This window comes from Sorex fumeus, unplaced genomic scaffold (assembly GCF_029834395.1).
Source record: "Sorex fumeus unplaced genomic scaffold, SorFum_2.1 ptg000006l, whole genome shotgun sequence".
In the NCBI taxonomy this organism is placed as follows: Eukaryota; Metazoa; Chordata; class Mammalia; order Eulipotyphla; family Soricidae; genus Sorex; species Sorex fumeus.
Window position 1 is genome coordinate 55,672,501 of NW_026606063.1, and position 16,012 is coordinate 55,688,512.

The 16,012-nt window shown below is 44.3% G+C and overlaps 1 protein-coding gene and 1 non-coding gene across 3 annotated transcripts in view; one reads left to right on the forward strand and one right to left on the reverse strand.

Moving 5' to 3' along the window:
- CLHC1 (clathrin heavy chain linker domain containing 1) overlaps positions 1 to 16,012 on the forward strand; it is a 48,621-nt gene that overhangs the window by 19,065 nt on the left and 13,544 nt on the right. Inside the window, exons 5-9 of one of the 2 annotated variants that reach the window (XM_056124025.1) lie at positions 1,385 to 1,586; positions 1,665 to 1,777; positions 3,236 to 3,320; positions 4,771 to 4,877; positions 14,757 to 14,931. In XM_056124025.1, the coding sequence (XP_055980000.1) occupies positions 1,385 to 1,586; positions 1,665 to 1,777; positions 3,236 to 3,320; positions 4,771 to 4,877; positions 14,757 to 14,931 (682 nt within the window). The remainder of the gene's footprint in view (positions 1 to 1,384; positions 1,587 to 1,664; positions 1,778 to 3,235; positions 3,321 to 4,770; positions 4,878 to 14,756; positions 14,932 to 16,012) is intronic. The other variant, XM_056124019.1, reaches the window with a different exon arrangement.
- Positions 11,249 to 11,384, reverse strand: LOC130038321 (small nucleolar RNA SNORA36 family). The gene has a single exon (XR_008794662.1). It is a non-coding gene; the product is annotated as a small nucleolar RNA SNORA36 family (small nucleolar RNA).

Genomic DNA, 16,012 nt, shown 5'->3' on the forward strand with positions numbered 1-16,012 from the left:
CATATAAGGAACAGTGTGAAGATTGTTCTATTTTGGTAGGAGTCATTAAGACATTCTGTAGGATATCACTAACATGTTGTTAAAGTTTGGCTGATGTGAACTTTGGTATATATGTCTGAAAATATGTATATATGCACATATATGTATATTTTCTTCTATGATTGGTTGTATACTGTCTGAACGCCATCAAATATGGTGTGGTAATTATGGAGAATGGGTAGGGAGTGTCCTATGATGTGTCCAGGAATATGTTCACTCATATGTGAGGCTTGGTTCGAGCATGTGGAAAGCAGTCTGGAGCGTGGCAGTGGTTGTGGAGGTCGGCTGCCGGGGCTCGGTTCCTTGGGGCGGGGAGGGCTCTCACCTGCCCTGCTCTGGGGTGCCCTGAGTGAAAACAGTCTGGTGCGGAGTCTGGTGGCATGGCTGTGGGGGCCTCATTTTATGCTACCTTGCAGGAGAAGCAGCCTTGGGATCTGGAGGGTGGCCAACAGATAATAATTCTTGTAGAATTAGTATACCCTTGAAGACAGCAATTAAGCAATTAGCCCAAGAAAGGAAGATATTTGAAGTGTTTGTGTGAAAAATAATGACTTCACAGGGTTGAGAGAGAGAGAATGACAGAGGGAGAGGGAGAGGGGGAGAGAGAGAGAGAGAGAGATAGGGAGGAAGAGAGATTGGGAGGAAGAGAGAGAGATAGTGATTGGCAGGTATTTTAAAATTTGCATTGGAGAGAATAAACAGATCACTTTGGGCTGGCTGTAGTAAATGATGGTGGATGAAGTCATTGGACAGAAATCCTGAATTGTTAGTCAGAGACTCTTGGTGTTGAGTAACTGAATTTTAGGGATTTGCAATGTGTAGTGTTGAGGTTTTTTTCATTTTTTTGAAATCTTAATATGATAAGGGCTGAAGCGATAGCACAGCGGTAGGGCATTTGCCTTGCACACAGCCAACATGGCCGACCCGAGTTCGATTCCTCCGCCCCTCTCAAGAGCCCAGCAAGCTACTAAGAGTATCTCGCCCACAGGGCAGAGCCTGGCAAGCTATCCGTGATCTATTCGATATGCCAAACACAGTAACAACAAAGTCTCCAATGGAGACGTTACTGGGCCCGCTGGAGCAAATCAATGAACAACAGGAGGACAGTGACAATATGATAAGATTTGTATGTTATCTGTTCTTAGGACAATCAGTTTCCATTAATGAGATGTTTAAAACTGCTAGCCTTTTTAAATTGTAAAATTACTTGTTTTCTGAACAGTAAGGTTTATGCTGCAATTCTGAATTCTTTACACAGTGAATGAACTTTTTCATGTTTTGCAGCTATTTGGACAAGAGTCCACATGATGGCTTGCCTTGTTTTGTTTGTTCTTTTTTCCTATAGGCATGACTCTCCAAGAGTCAGTCAATTTAGATGATCTCAAAAAATACCTGAAGCTTCTTGAAGATAAATGCACAGAAATGAAACAAATGAAGGAGAAAAAATATGTGCCAATTCAAAGAAAAGATGATTTAGAAGAGGAAATAGCTATGCTATTAAAACGGCGGGATGTAGCTGAAAATATGAAAAAAGAATTACAGTTTCGGTATGAAGTTTTTAATTGTGGTTATACTAATATTAGTCATTTGACTTTTAACTTCATTAACTTTTTTCATCTATTTAGTTACCAAAGACTGCAGGTGGTTTCATCTGCATTCTCTTCATGGATAAAATCTAATATGAGCACATTATTTCAATACTTCGTGGAGCATGTTCAGAATCTGCAAGAACAACAGGGTAGTTTATCTTTATTTTTTAATTAGATAGACATAATAGACAATAGTTTTTTTTTTCCTAGAAAGCTGAAGAGGGATTTTCCTACACTGGGTTTTAAAGAAAGCAAAATTACTTTTGTTACATCTCTGTTACACTATGGTTCTTCCTTTAATGGCTGGCAGGTAATTAGTTGAATGGATGCTTGGTGGGTCAAAGAGAAAGAATGTCAATGTCTGAATAAGTAGCAATACTCCTACATTAAAATTTAAAAAAAAAATTGGGGATATGGTGCTGCCAGCAGGTCAATCTGTACCTGTGAAGTGAGTGCATCAGCAGCCTGATGGCACCTTCAGACTTCCAGATACCCCCCAAATTGCTGCTGTGCATTTGGCCAGACCCCAAAAGTTTACCAAGAAAGTAAACAGCCAAAAGTTAGGTATGTGGGAGACATACCCATAAACCACCTCCGGCTCAGCTATATAATTGGAGGCATGGCCTCTCTGGTTCCTGATCGAACTGCTTAACGGCCACGATCCCAGAGACCCAGAAACAAATCTCAAAGCCCAACAGCTTTTGGCAGCAATGCATCTGAACCCCGCAGTACGTTACTGTCACCGGGCCACCCCAGTGGGGAAGGGTGCTGTCCCTCTGCCTGCTCCCTCGAGGTGGCCACCATCTTCCAGAGGCCATTGAACAGTCAAGTTTGGGCCCACAGTGATAAGACACACGAGACCTCACGGGATGGAGGTGGAGCAGGCTCTTTCCTCCTCACCCCAACGAGATCCCGAGTTGCCGCACATTAACGGCCTCTCTGGCTCCTGATCAAGCTGCTTAACGGCCATGATTCCAGAGACTCAGGAACAAATCTCGGAACCCAGCACGTTTTGGTAGAAATCCCTCCAGATTTAATTGTTAAAATTTAGGAAATTAAAAATCATGCAGCCACTACTGCAGCCACATGATATCATATGTATTCATAACGAGCAATAGAAAACAAATTGTCTACTGTTGCCTTTTCAGCAGATCTGAGTGTTGGGGTAAAATTCCAAATAATAATGGTGGGTCTGGTATTGAATGTAATCAAAGTAGAGAGAGAGTAACGTGGAAATCATCTGCCCCACAGGTAGGGGGAGGGTGTGGGATAAGGGTATACTGGGGTTTTTGGTGGTGGAGAATGGGCACTGGTGTAGGTACGGGTGTTCCATTGTATGACCGAGACTTAAACCCGAAAGCTTTGTAACTGCTCTCACGGTGATTCAATAAATAAAATTATAAAAAATGAAATAAATAAAATAAATTAAAAAAATAAAAATAGAGAGAATGCCTGGAAATAAGAAAGGGTCAGACGCCTCTCTCTTTAGAGAGAGGTCAGTGTTTTAGGAACTATAACATTAAATTGTTTGTATTAAACATAAATTTTAATTATTTTATTCATAAAAAACCCAAAAACCAATCTAGTGATGTTTTCATTGTTTACAGATAAGAAAAGCTCTTTTGAGGATATATTTGAAGATAATCCAAACAAAGTAAAAGAAACCGAAAATTTGCTCTCCTACATCGAAAGGCAAATACTTTTAAAACTTTGATTTTCTTTGTTAAAATAGTAGCATTTGATGCCAGAGTCATAGTACAGAGGGTAGGGTGCTTGTCTTGCATGCAACTGACCTGGATTAATTTCCTGACCCCATTTGGCCCTCCGAGCCCACCAAGAGTGAGATCTGAGCACAGAGCCAGGAGTCCCTGAGCACCATTCGCTCTAACCCCCCAAATTAATTAATTAATTAAACAATATAAAGAGGTAGTATTCAATTATCATTCATTTATACATTTATGCAATATAAGTTTAATAATCTTTTATGTATTAACATTTAATATTTATTTTGCATCTCTAGCTACAGTCTCTACCTTTTATGTTCTTAGAGTTTATATTCTAATAAGTAAATTAGAATATAAACTTGAATTTAAAAGTTATACATTTTGTTAGGCCAGAGAGATATTGCAGTGGATCAGGTGCTCGTCTTGCATGGGCTGACCCTGCTTCAATTCCTAGCACTTTTGGTTTCCCATTCCCTGAGCACAAAGGCAGGGGTAAGCCCTGAGCACCCGTAAGTGAGCCCCCTCCCAAATAATTATAGTATTTTTTGTGTAAAAACTTCTTACTAGGTAGTATAGAAGATTTTCTTTTTGACAGATATAGAATAGTTGCAGTGTTGAGACATTTTATTTATATATTTTTTTCATTTCCTAATTTACATCTCATGTTACAAAATGTTGTATTATTTCCTTAAACTGTATATGCTTCCTTAAGTCTACCTTTACATATGGATGCAAACATTGCTGAAGATAAACAGTGTATTTAATTTGCTTAGCATTTCTCCATTAGTTCTGTCCTCTGGGCACCATATTAACTTAAAACATTGTCTAAATCCTGCTTGCCATAATCTTATTGTGAGGTAAAAGCTGATTTGGACATGTTTTGCCTTAGAAGAGGCTAACATTATCTTTAACTGTTATTTTTTTCTTGTTGTGTTAGCGTAATATTTAACTGGATTCTATGGCGTCTGAATATACTAAGGACACTAAGAAATCTCTAACTAGAAGGTCTTTGTGCTCAAAGTTTGGTTGCACTAAGATTTTCCAGGTTCCTCTTTCATCTAGAGATATGAGAGTAAAAATCTGAGGTCATTGTAAATTCGCGGTATGTTATTGCTTCTCATTTTATACAACTTGCTATAAGCACTATAAACACAAAAAATATAAGATCAGGTTTAGTGTCAGCTGTCAGGTGAGAGTAACATTCTGAGATTACCAAAACCAACAAAAAAAAAAGATACATGAAAGACCATCTTAACAAAGCAAATCTAGTTAAAAGTTTATTAGAATTCTTTTTGTTTTCTATACAATTGTGTCTTTATTAGACATTTGCTATATGTGTATGTTAGAAATAAGATATTTCTAATCATTTTTGTTTTTGCTCATGTGTATTTGTGCTTACTGACATACAATGGCCATAGGTTCAATGAACTAATGTCGCTTGGTGAATATGAAAAGGCAGCTTACCTTACAGCCAACAGTCCTAGAAGAATTCTTCGAAATACTGGGACAATGGATAAATTTAAAGGTAAGCATTTCTTTCCAAAACTTATCTTGATAAAATGGAAAGGCAGTTGAAGTAGGAGATCTGTAGCCTAATGTCTACTATTTACTTAGTTTCCATAGTATTTCTTATTTCATTAAGGAGTTTTGCTAGATTTTCTAAATTCAGTTCTGAAATAAATGCAAAAAAAGCATGCAGAAACAGACGAGCAGCTATGTGTTCACCATCAAGGATAATAAATGTTAATGTTTTATTGAGTTTTTCTACTATGTTTTTGAAAGTTTGTTGTAATATTGTCATACATACAACTAACTGTACACATTTCAAGTGGATGATATAAGTATTTTTTGTTTGTCAGGAGCGGAGGTTACTTCCTGCTGAGCTAGGGGACTCCTGGGGCCATATCTGCCCATGGTGGAGTCCAGGGATATACACTTACAAGGCACGTGCCCTGCCACTTGAGCTACTTTCCTGGCTCCCACAATTTAAGTTTAACAGATATCACCCACAAGTCAAAGAAATAACATAGGGGTTAGGACACTTTCTTTGATGTGGCCAACCCTGTTTCTGTCCCTGTAACCACACATGGTCTCTCAAGCACTGACTGGGTTTAATCCTAAACATAGAGCCAGGAATAGCCCATGAGCAATGGATGTCTCCCCCCATTCCTCCCTGCCCCCAGTGAAAAGTCAAAAAGGAAAAAAATGGATAAACCAAATGTTCCCTCATGTCCCCCAGCAAGCCTCACCACTTCCCGCTGCCCTCTGTACCCTTCTTACCTGAAACTTCTACCAGTCCCTCTAATCTGTTTTTATTTATTTTTTTTGGCAGTTACTCAATCATATATATATATATTTTGTTGACTTTTTAAAATTTTTTTTTTAATTTTATTGAATCACCGTGGGAAAGGTTACAAAGCTTTCAGGTTTAGGTCTCAGTCATGCAAATATCAAACACATTTCCCTTTACCAATACTTATTTTTTACCATGAAGAACCCCAATAAAACCCCACCCCCCACCCCTCCCAGTCCCTGTGGGGCAGATGAATTCTAGTTAACACTCTATCTGCTTTGATTAGATTCATTGTTTCAATAAAAGATTCACCACTACTATTTAGAGTTTACCCCTGCCCCAAATCAGACATGCTGAAAAAGCATTGTGAAGTGATTTGCTTTCTACAGCTGGGTTCAAGAATTAAATGTTGGTTTTGGATTTCTGCTATTTTACTTATTGACCCTGGAAGTATTTCTACTGAAAGTCAGATAGTTAAGAAATTGGTTTCTGTGTTCTGGGTTCGTGGCCATGCAGGAGAGCCGCTAGTGGGGGGCAACAGGTGGCCTCGGTAGGGCATGAAGGGCGGACTGAAACGCCCCCCTTCCCATGAGGTTTTAGTCGCCCCCACTCCCCCGGCTCATACCTGCTGTCCACAAGGCTCCCATGCGGCCGCCATCTTTCTTTCCAGAGAGGAGAAGGCGACTGGGGCAACACCCTTTCCCCTCCGGACAGACCTGATGGCCTGGATTAACGCATAGTCCGTTCACTTTTCTGCTCCAAGCTGCCGGGTTCTGCATTAAGTCCTTGTGCTTCTGGGGCCTGGCCGTGCTGGAGAGCCACTCGCGGGGGGCAACTGGTGACCTCGGTAGGGCGTGAAGGACAGACTGGAACGCCCCCCTTCCCATGAGGTTTTAGTCGCCCCCACACCCCCGGCTCATACCTGCTGTCCACAAGGCTCCCATGCGGCCGCCATCTTTCTTTCCAGAGGGAGGAGGGCGGAAGGGACCAACACCCTTTCCCCTTCGGGCAGACATGATGGCCTGGATTAACGCATAGTCCTTTCACTTTTCTGCTCCAAGCTGCTGGGTTCTCCATTAAGTCCTTGTGCTTCTGGGGCCATGGCCGTGCTGGAGAGCCGCTCACGGGGGGCAACTGGTGACCTCGGTAGGGCGTGAAGGACGGACCGGAACGCCCCCCTTCCCATGAGGTTTTAGTTGCCCCCACACCCCCGGCTCATACCTGCTGTCCACAAGGCTCCCATGCGGCCGCCATCTTTCTTTCCAGAGGGAGGAGGGCGGAAGGGACCAACACCCTTTCCCCTCCGGGCAGACATGATGGCCTGGATTAACGCATAGTCCGTTCACTTTTCTGCTCCAAGCTGCTGGGTTCTGCACCAAATCCTTGTGTTTCTGGGGCCGTGGCCGTGCTGGAGAGCCGCTCGCGGGGGGCAACTGGTGACCTCGGTAGGGCGTGAAGGACGGACCGGAACTCCCCCCTTCCCATGAGGTTTTAGTCGCCCCCACACCCCCGGCTCATACCTGCTGTCCACAAGGCTCCCATGTGGCCGCCATCTTCCTTTCCAGAGGGAGGAGGGCGGAAGGGACCAACACCCTTTCCCCTCCGGGCAGACATGATGGCCTGGATTAACGCATAGTCCTTTCACTTTTCTGCTCCAAGCTACTGGGATCTGCATTAAGTCCTTGTGCTTCTGGGGCCGTGGCCGTGCTGGAGAGCCGCTTGCGGGGGGCAACTGGTGACCTCGGTAGGGCGTGAAGGGCGGACCGAAACGCCTCCCTTCCCATGAGGTTTTAGTCGCCCCCACTCCCCTGGCTCATACCTGCTGTCCACAAGGCTCCCATGCGGCCGCCATCTTTCTTTCCAGAGAGGAGAGGGCGACTGGGGCAACACCCTTTCCCCTCCGGACAGACCTGATGGCCTGGATTAACGCATAGTCCGTTCACTTTTCTGCTCCAAGCTGCCGGGTTCTGCATTAAGTCCTTGTGCTTCTGGGGCCGTGGCCGTGCTGGAGAGCCGCTCGCGGGGGGCAACTGGTGACCTCGGTAGGGCGTGAAGGACGGACCGGAACGCCCCCCTTCCCATGAGGTTTTAGTCGCCCCCACTCCCCCAGCTCATACCTGCTGTCCACAAGGCTCCCATGCGGCCACCATCCTTCTTTCCAGAGAAGAGAGGGCAAATGGGGCAACACCCTTTCCCCTCTGGCAGACTTGATGGCCTGGATTAACGCATAGTCCTTTCACTTTTCTGCTCCAAGCTGCTGGGTTCTCCATTAAGTCCTTGTGGTTCTGGGGCCGTGGCCGTGCTGGAGAGCTGCTCGTGGGGGGCAACTGGTGACCTCGGTAGGGTGTGAAGGACGGACCGGAACGCCCCCCTTCCCATGAGGTTTTAGTCGCCCCCACTCCCCCGGCTCATGCTTGCTGTCCACAAGGCTCCCATGTGGCTGCCATCTTTCTTTCCAGAGAGGAGAGGGCGAATGGGGCAACACCCTTTTCCCTCCAGCAGACTTGATGGCCTGGATTAACGCATAGTTCGTTCACTTTTCTGCTCCAAGCTGCTGGGTTCTGCACCAAATCCTTGTGTTTCTGGGGCCGTGGCCGTGCTGGAGAGCCGCTCGCAGGGGGCAACTGGTGACTTCGGTAGGGCGTGAAGGACGGACCAGAACGCCCCCCTTCCCATGAGGTTTTAGTCGCCCCCACTCCCCCGGCTCATACCTGGTGTCCACAAGGCTCCCATGCGGCCGCCATCCTTCTTTCCAGAGAAGAAGGGCAAATGGGGCAACACCCTTTCCCCTCTGGCAGACTTGATGGCCTGGATTAACACATAGTCCTTTCACTTTTCTGCTCCAAGCTGCTGGGTTCTCCATTAAGTCCGTGTGGTTCTGGGGCTGTGGCCGTGCTGGAGAGCCGCTCGTGGGGGGCAACTGGTGACCTCGGTAGGGTGTGAAGGACGGACCGGAACGCTCCCCTTCCCATGAGGTTTTAGTCGCCCCCACTCCCCCGGCTCATGCTTGCTGTCCACAAGGCTCCCATGTGGCTGCCATCTTTCTTTCCAGAGAGGAGAGGGCGAATGGGGCAACACCCTTTTCCCTCCAGCAGACTTGATGGCCTGGATTAACGCATAGTCCGTTCACTTTTCTGCTCCAAGCTGCTGGGTTCTGCACCAAATCCTTGTGTTTCTGGGGCCGTGGCCGTGCTGGAGAGCCGCTCGTGGGGGGCAACTGGTGGCCTCAGTAGGGCGTGAAGGACGGACCAGAACGCCCCCCCTTCCCATGAGGCTCCAGTCGCCCCCACACCCCCGGCCCATACCCGCTGTCCACAAGGCCCCCATGAGGCCGCCATCCTTCTTTCCAGAGAAGAGAGGGCGAATGGGACAACACCCTTTCCCCTCCGGACAGACATGATGGCCTGGATCAACGCATAGCCCGTTCACTTCTCTGCTCCAAGCTGCTGGGTTATGCCTTAAGTCCTTGTGTGTCTGGACCTGTGGCCATGCTCCAAACTTAACTATGATTTTCAGAGAGAAACGTTGGGTGGTTTACTTCCCATGGATCACTTTGTATATAGAGAGACGTTGCGCGGCCTTATGCGGCCGCGCGGTTTTGAGGAAAAGTCGTGGTTCCCACATACTCGAGCTGTGCCTGTAGAGGCCTCTGGTCACCGGGGCTCCATCTGGGGGGAGGCGGGATGCGGTACCCACCCCATCTGGGACTTCCCGATGATCTCAGCTCTTTCTGGAACCTGCCCTTTCCTTTTTCTTTTTCCTATGGGATCTGTGGATCCCACCCTCCATGTTGTCCTTCTCTTCGGCTGAATGCTGTAAAGATGGCGCTGGGGGGCGGGCTGTGGGCGTGACTTCCGGAATCTGAGGTTACCTGGGAGTTGTAGTCCCGGCAGACTTGAGGAAAAGTCCCAGTTCCCGCATACTCGAGCTGTGCCTGTAGAGGCTTCTGGTCACCGGGGTTCCATCTGGGGGAGGCGGGATGCGGTACCCACCCCATCTGGGACTTCCCGATGATCTCGGCTCTTCCTGGAACCTGTTTTCCCTTCTCTTTTCCTTCGGGATCTGTGGATCCCGCCCTCCATGTTGTCCCTCCCTTCGGCTGAATCTAATCTGTTTTTAGATCTTCACTGATTAGTTTGCATATTCTAAAATTTTATACATATAGAATCAAATTGTAGGGTTTTGGTTTTAATTTTTTTTTTTTTGAGTCACCATGAATCACGAAATTTTTCATGATTGAGTTTCAGGAATATGGTATTTCAACACCAATCTACTTCACCAGTGTGAAGTTTCCCTCCGCCAGTGTCCCAGTTTCCCTCCCACCTTCTAGCTTGCCTCCTTGGCAGGCACTTTTTTCCCCTCTTTAGGCACTGTGGTTTTCAGTCCTATGACTGACAAGATGTCATGCATATCAGTTATTTCCTTTCTGCACCCCTGTCTCCTCCAGGGATTTCCCCTCCATCACTGTTGAACTCTGTAAATATTTTTTTTAATTTATTTTTTTAAAGATGAATGTTTTTATTTATTTTTTTTTTGGAGGGGTCATACCTGGCGATGCACAGGGATTACTTCTGGCTCTGCACTCAGGATCACCCCTGGTGGTGCTCAGGGGACCATATGGAATGCTGGGAATCGAACCCAGGTTGGCTGTTTGCAAGGCCAACGCCCTACCCGCTGTGCTATCGCTCCAGCCCCATAAATATTTTGAAATTCATCCCTATTGTGTCTATAAAGAGTTCATTCTTATTGCTGAGCAGTATTTCATTATGTGAATATAATTTTTTCTCACAAATTCTTTATTACCTATATGATTTCAAGTATTTCCCCTCCAACTTATGGCTTCTCTCATTTTTTTTAAACAGTATCTTTCTATCTTGTGTTATTTTGGGGTAAGGGATGCTATTGTTTATTGAACCCAGGACCTCACACATAGAAGTAGCAGTAACTTTCTAGGAGTGGAAGGTTTTTATTTTATTAAAGTCTATTATAATTATATGAGTTTTTTTAACTTCAGAAATCATGATTTTAGTGCCATAATAAGAAACCTGTGCCTAATCCACAGAGATTTTTCTCCCCCCGCCTCAAGGATTTTATAGTTTATATATTTAGGTCTCTAATCCAGTTTGAATTAAGTATTTTATGAGGCTGAGCTCAGGGCTTATTCAAGGATTACTCAGGGGACTATATGTGGTATCAGGCATCAAATCAGGTCAGCCACTGCAGTGCAAGCGCCTTATCCACTGTACTACCTCTCTGGCACTGAGTTAGATTTTTATTTTTGGTGAGAAGTACAGGTTAGCATTTTTTTTTTAGCTCTAGTTATCTATTAATATCTATTAATTGAGCCTTTTATTAAAATGATCCGATCCACTGAATTGTCTTTGTGTCTTTGTTGCAAACTGGTTGTCCATAAAATTTGTAGATCTGTTCTGTTTCACACATACTGATGTGGTTGGGGGTGGGGGTCAGAAACAGAGCTCACAGGACCATGCAGTGCCGAGGATCAAACCTCCCGCCTCAGCAAACAAAACAGGCACTCTCGCTCTCTGAGCCATCTCCCCAGACCTAACTAATCAGTTTTGTGGATCTTTATTTATGTATCTATTTATAGGCTGAGAAGGAAATGAATGTCTATACTTTGTACCCAGTCATCTCCCCTATCCTGTGTCTGTCTTATTTTGCCAAAGTTTAGTTACCAGAATAGAGAGGCAGCCTGGAACTAGGCTCAGCACTTTGGTTAGCTGTGGGGATCTCATGCTGAGAAGTTCAACAATGCTAGACTGGTAGGATTTACTAAGTGTTCCTTATGTTGCCAGTGGGCTTCAAGTGACTCATGTGAAGCAGAGAGGAGAGAGACCCCGGAGCCTGCCAAGACTAAACCCTGAGCACTGCCACATGTGGCCAAAACAAAAATTATAAATGTTTGTGTTTAAGGGGTACAGGGGTACCATACTGTGCCCATTAGCAAAGTGCAAATATCTCTGCCACATCCACTGAACCATCTTGGCTCATGTTTTCCTCTTGATCCCTTTTGTAATCTCAGTTCTCAGTTCTCTGGTTAGAGTCTATGAGTTTCATTGGATATTGTCTGTCCCCTTACTCTATATCACATGTGAGTGAAATTATCTGTTGTTTGTCTCTCTCTTGACTTCTTTCACATAATTCCCTCTAGTTCCATTCATTCTCAAGCTTTCATCTTTTCTTATGGCTTAGTAGGATTTTACTGTGAGTGTGTGTGTGTGTGTGTATTCAGATAGATGTGTGTTTTGTTTGTATATGCATTATATTTATTCACTCATCTATTATTGACATGGGGTTGTTTCCAGATCTTAGCTATTATAGATTATATTGTAAAAGTTTTTTTTTAATTGAGTAGGAGGTTGAGGAGTTTGGGCCACATTTGGTGGTGCTCAGGCTTACTCATGACTGTCTCAGGAATCATTTCAGTGGGACTCAGGGGACCTATATGAGGTGCCAGGGATCAAATCAGGATCTGTTGCATGCAAGGAAAGTGCCTTCTCTGTTGTACCATATCTCTGGCCACTTAAAACTTTTAATATAATAGTTTAGGAAGTCAAGTTATAATAGTGTTCAAGTTTCTGGTGCTGATGTACAAAGTAACTGCACATTCCCACCACTGAAGTACCCATGACCCTCCCACATTCCCTATGTCACCTTCAGTTTGACTGCAAGAGTGTTCTGTGTTCTTCGGATAGATACTTAAGAATGGAATTGCTGGGTCATAATGATAATTCTATTTTTTTTTGGTGTTGTATGTTTGGGGTGTTTATCCCTGAGTTTAGTCCTGGCTCTGCACCCAGGGATCACTCCTGATAGGCTTGGGGAACCATATGAGATTCTGGGAATCCAACCCAGTTTGGGTACATGTAAAGCAAGCACCCTACCTATGTACTATTGCTCTAGTCCCATAATTATATTTTTTTCCTTTTTTAGAGTGGATAAATTTACAGCCCCACCAACAGTGAATGAAGGGACCTTTTCCAGGTCCCTTCCAGAGCTAGTTTCTGGCCTCTTTTGACATTAGCCATTCTCACTGGTGTGAGGTGGTATCTCATGTTGATTTGCATTTCCCCCTTAAGCAGTGAAGATGGGCATTTTTTCATGTGCCTTTTAGCCATCTGTATATCTTGTTTGTTTGTTTGTTTGTTTGTTTGTTTGTTTGTTTGTTTTTCTGGGGACCACCCCAGGCAGTGCTAATTTTGTTCAGCTTGGGTATTGCTCTGTGGTGCTTGGAGGATGTGTGGTATCAGAGAATAAAGCATATATCCTACTTGGAAAGCACTTGCTCAGCCTGTTGAGTTATCTCTCTGCCCATGTGCATAGAATGGACACTTTGTGGAAAGTTTCCATCCAGCTCTTTTCCCATTTTCATAGGATTGTTTGTTTTATGTTACTGTGTCTTGCAAATGCTTCAATTACCTTGGATATTAACCCTTTATCAGATATGTGGTATATGGGTACTTCTCTCCCATTCAATAGGAATACTTTTTATTTTAGCAATAGTTTTTGTGACAGTGCAGAAGCTTTTTAGTCCCATGTACTCACAGGAATTTTTGTTTTTTCTTTTGTCTGGGGTTTGGGGGACTAGCATGAAGCCTATTAAGCTATGTTGCTCTGGTTCATCCATTTGTTTATTTCACTGTATCACTGTCATCCTGTTGTTCATCAATTGCCTCGGGCAGGCCCCAGTAATGCCTCCTTTGTCCTAGACCTGAGATTTTAAAAAGTGCCACATTCAAGGCTCTTTCCGGGTCAGGAGAATGAGACCCATTATTGTTACTGGTTTTTGGCATATTGAATATGCCACGGGGAGTTTGCCAGACTCTGCCGTGTGGGCAGGATACTTTTGGAAGCCAGTCAGGTTCTCCAGAAAAAGAAGTAGATAATAAGATGTCCTGTGGCCGCAAATGCGGCCACGTGCTTCTGAGGGCTGGGTTTTATAGTCTCTGGGTCTTGGCCGTTGATGGGATTACACAGTGCTGGGGGCAGTTGGTGAGTGTAACGACTACATACTGGAAAGTGGGGGATCTGGATGGAGGAGGCCCCAGTCCCAATCCTAGCAGGCTTGGAGATCTGTGCCCTGGATTGTGCACACCTGGGTTCCTCTGCCAGTTCCTTCATGTGTGAGGCTCGTCCTAATGTGTGGAGAGTGGTCTTAAGCATGGCTGTGGCTGGAACCGGAGGTCTTTAGCTGCTGGGGCTCTGCTCGGGGTTTATTTATTTGTTTGTTTATTTATTTATATTTTTGGTTTTCCTTCCCACTGAAATCAAATCACCAAAAAAACACTGAAGCTGATAACATGGAGTATTTTGATGTTGCTTTTTTTTTTCATGCATTTTATTGACTTATGTCTGACTCTTTAATCCATTTTGAATTAACTTATCTGTATAGTATGAGATAGTGATCCACTTTTCATTCTTGTGTATGTGGCTATTCAGTTGGTCCAACACCTTTTGTTGTTTTTAAATTATTATTTTTTATGCTTGGTTTTTGAGCCTCATCTGGTGGTACTCAGGGCCTATTCCAGGCTCTGTGCTCAAGAATGACCCCTTGCAGTGTTCAGGGAATTGATCATAAATAGCCTTCAGGGTGGGTGAATACTTTCCTCAAAAGTATTGCCTCGGCCCCTCAAATTAGTATTATTATTTACAGTGCTGGAGCGATAGCACAGCAGTAGGGCATTTCCTTGCACGCAGCCAACATGGCCGACCTGTGTTCAATTCCTCCGCCCCTCTCGGAGAGCCCAGCAAGCTACCAAGAGTATCTCACCTGCACGGCAGAGCCTGGCAAGCTCCCTGTGACGTATTCGATATGCCAAACAAGTAACAACAAAGTCTCCAATGGAGACATTACTGGACCCACTCGAGCAAATCGATGATCAACGGGAGGGCCTTTACCTTTACCTATTTACAGTGCTAGGAGTCAAACTGAAGGTGTGCAGTTTCCTCTAAGTCACATTACTTCGTAGCCCTAAATATGCAAATTTAGATAAAAAATTTCAAAAAATAAAAAACGATGAAGATAGTAATATGAAGCAAGAAAAAGGTGTTCTAAAGTGTTTGACTCAAAAGACTTTTCTGTTTCCGTAGATGCTGGAAGAATTAAAGGAAAGCCTTTTCCATTACTGCTATTCTTTGAGGCTATCTTTAGCACAAGTCATGCTTTTAAACGCCCTGTTGATGCAGAGCTAACACTGGAAGGAATCAAGTGTGGATTATCAGAACAACGCTTAGATTTAGTTATCAACTGGGTGACCCAGGAAAAGTAAGCAAAATTAAGCTTTTAAATTAATTTTGATATTTGGTTAATAAAGTTATTTGTTGTCATAACTTTAACAATTTTCGGAGTGATAGCACATCGGGTAGGGCATTTGCCTTGCATACGGCTGACCCAGGTTTGATTCCTTCATTCCCTCTCAGAGAGCCCGGCTACCGAAAGTATTCTGCCTGCACAGCAGAGCCTGGAAAACTCCCTGTTGTGTATTCGATATGCCAAAAACAGTAACAAGTCTCACAATGGAGACTTTACGGGTGCCCGCTCGAGCAAATCGATGAACAACGAGAGGACAGTGCTACAGTGCTATGTATTATTTGAGTACTTATTTCAGATCCCTTTTGCAATTAATCTGTCAAAAACAATGACTAATCAGGCAGGAGAAGTAGTACAAGGGTCAAGGGGCTTGCCTTGCATACATGGTCTACCCAAGTCTAATCCCTGACATCACATGTTCCCCGGGCACCACAAGGAGCAAACCCTGAGCATTTAGCCTTGAGCAATCCCCAAGCACTGATGAAACTCCCCCTCTCCCTTCATACCCCCAACAAAAGTATTCATTAATCATTCATGGAGTAACAAGGTCTTGACACATTGAGCCCTTGATTCACTTTCACAAGATGGGCTAGACCACTTGAAAGTGGGTAGAAGCCAATCAGAAAGGCTTGAAAAGGATTGATCTAAATTACGTTGATAGGAAGAATATGGTTTCAGACAATCTGTGCATACAGGTAAAGGATAAACCCAGGAAACAACTTGTAAGCAGAAAGTTAGCACTTAAAGGACTTTTTAAATCAGCAAGAACAAGCAGAATGTGGCTTCTTGGAGTTGATTCTCAGCACAGATGAGTAGATTTGTACCAGAAATTCCTTAGGTTGAGTTCTCTAGAATTAAAACCTAAGATACAAATTTGTGTATACATGATTGACAGAGGAGAGATTTTATTGTTTAGTTTTGTTTTGGGAGCACACCTGGGTGTTCAGGGGTTACTCCTGTCTCTGCACTCAGGAATCACTCCTGGCAGTGCTCAGGGAACTATATGGGATTCTGCAGACAGAACCAGGGTCAGCAA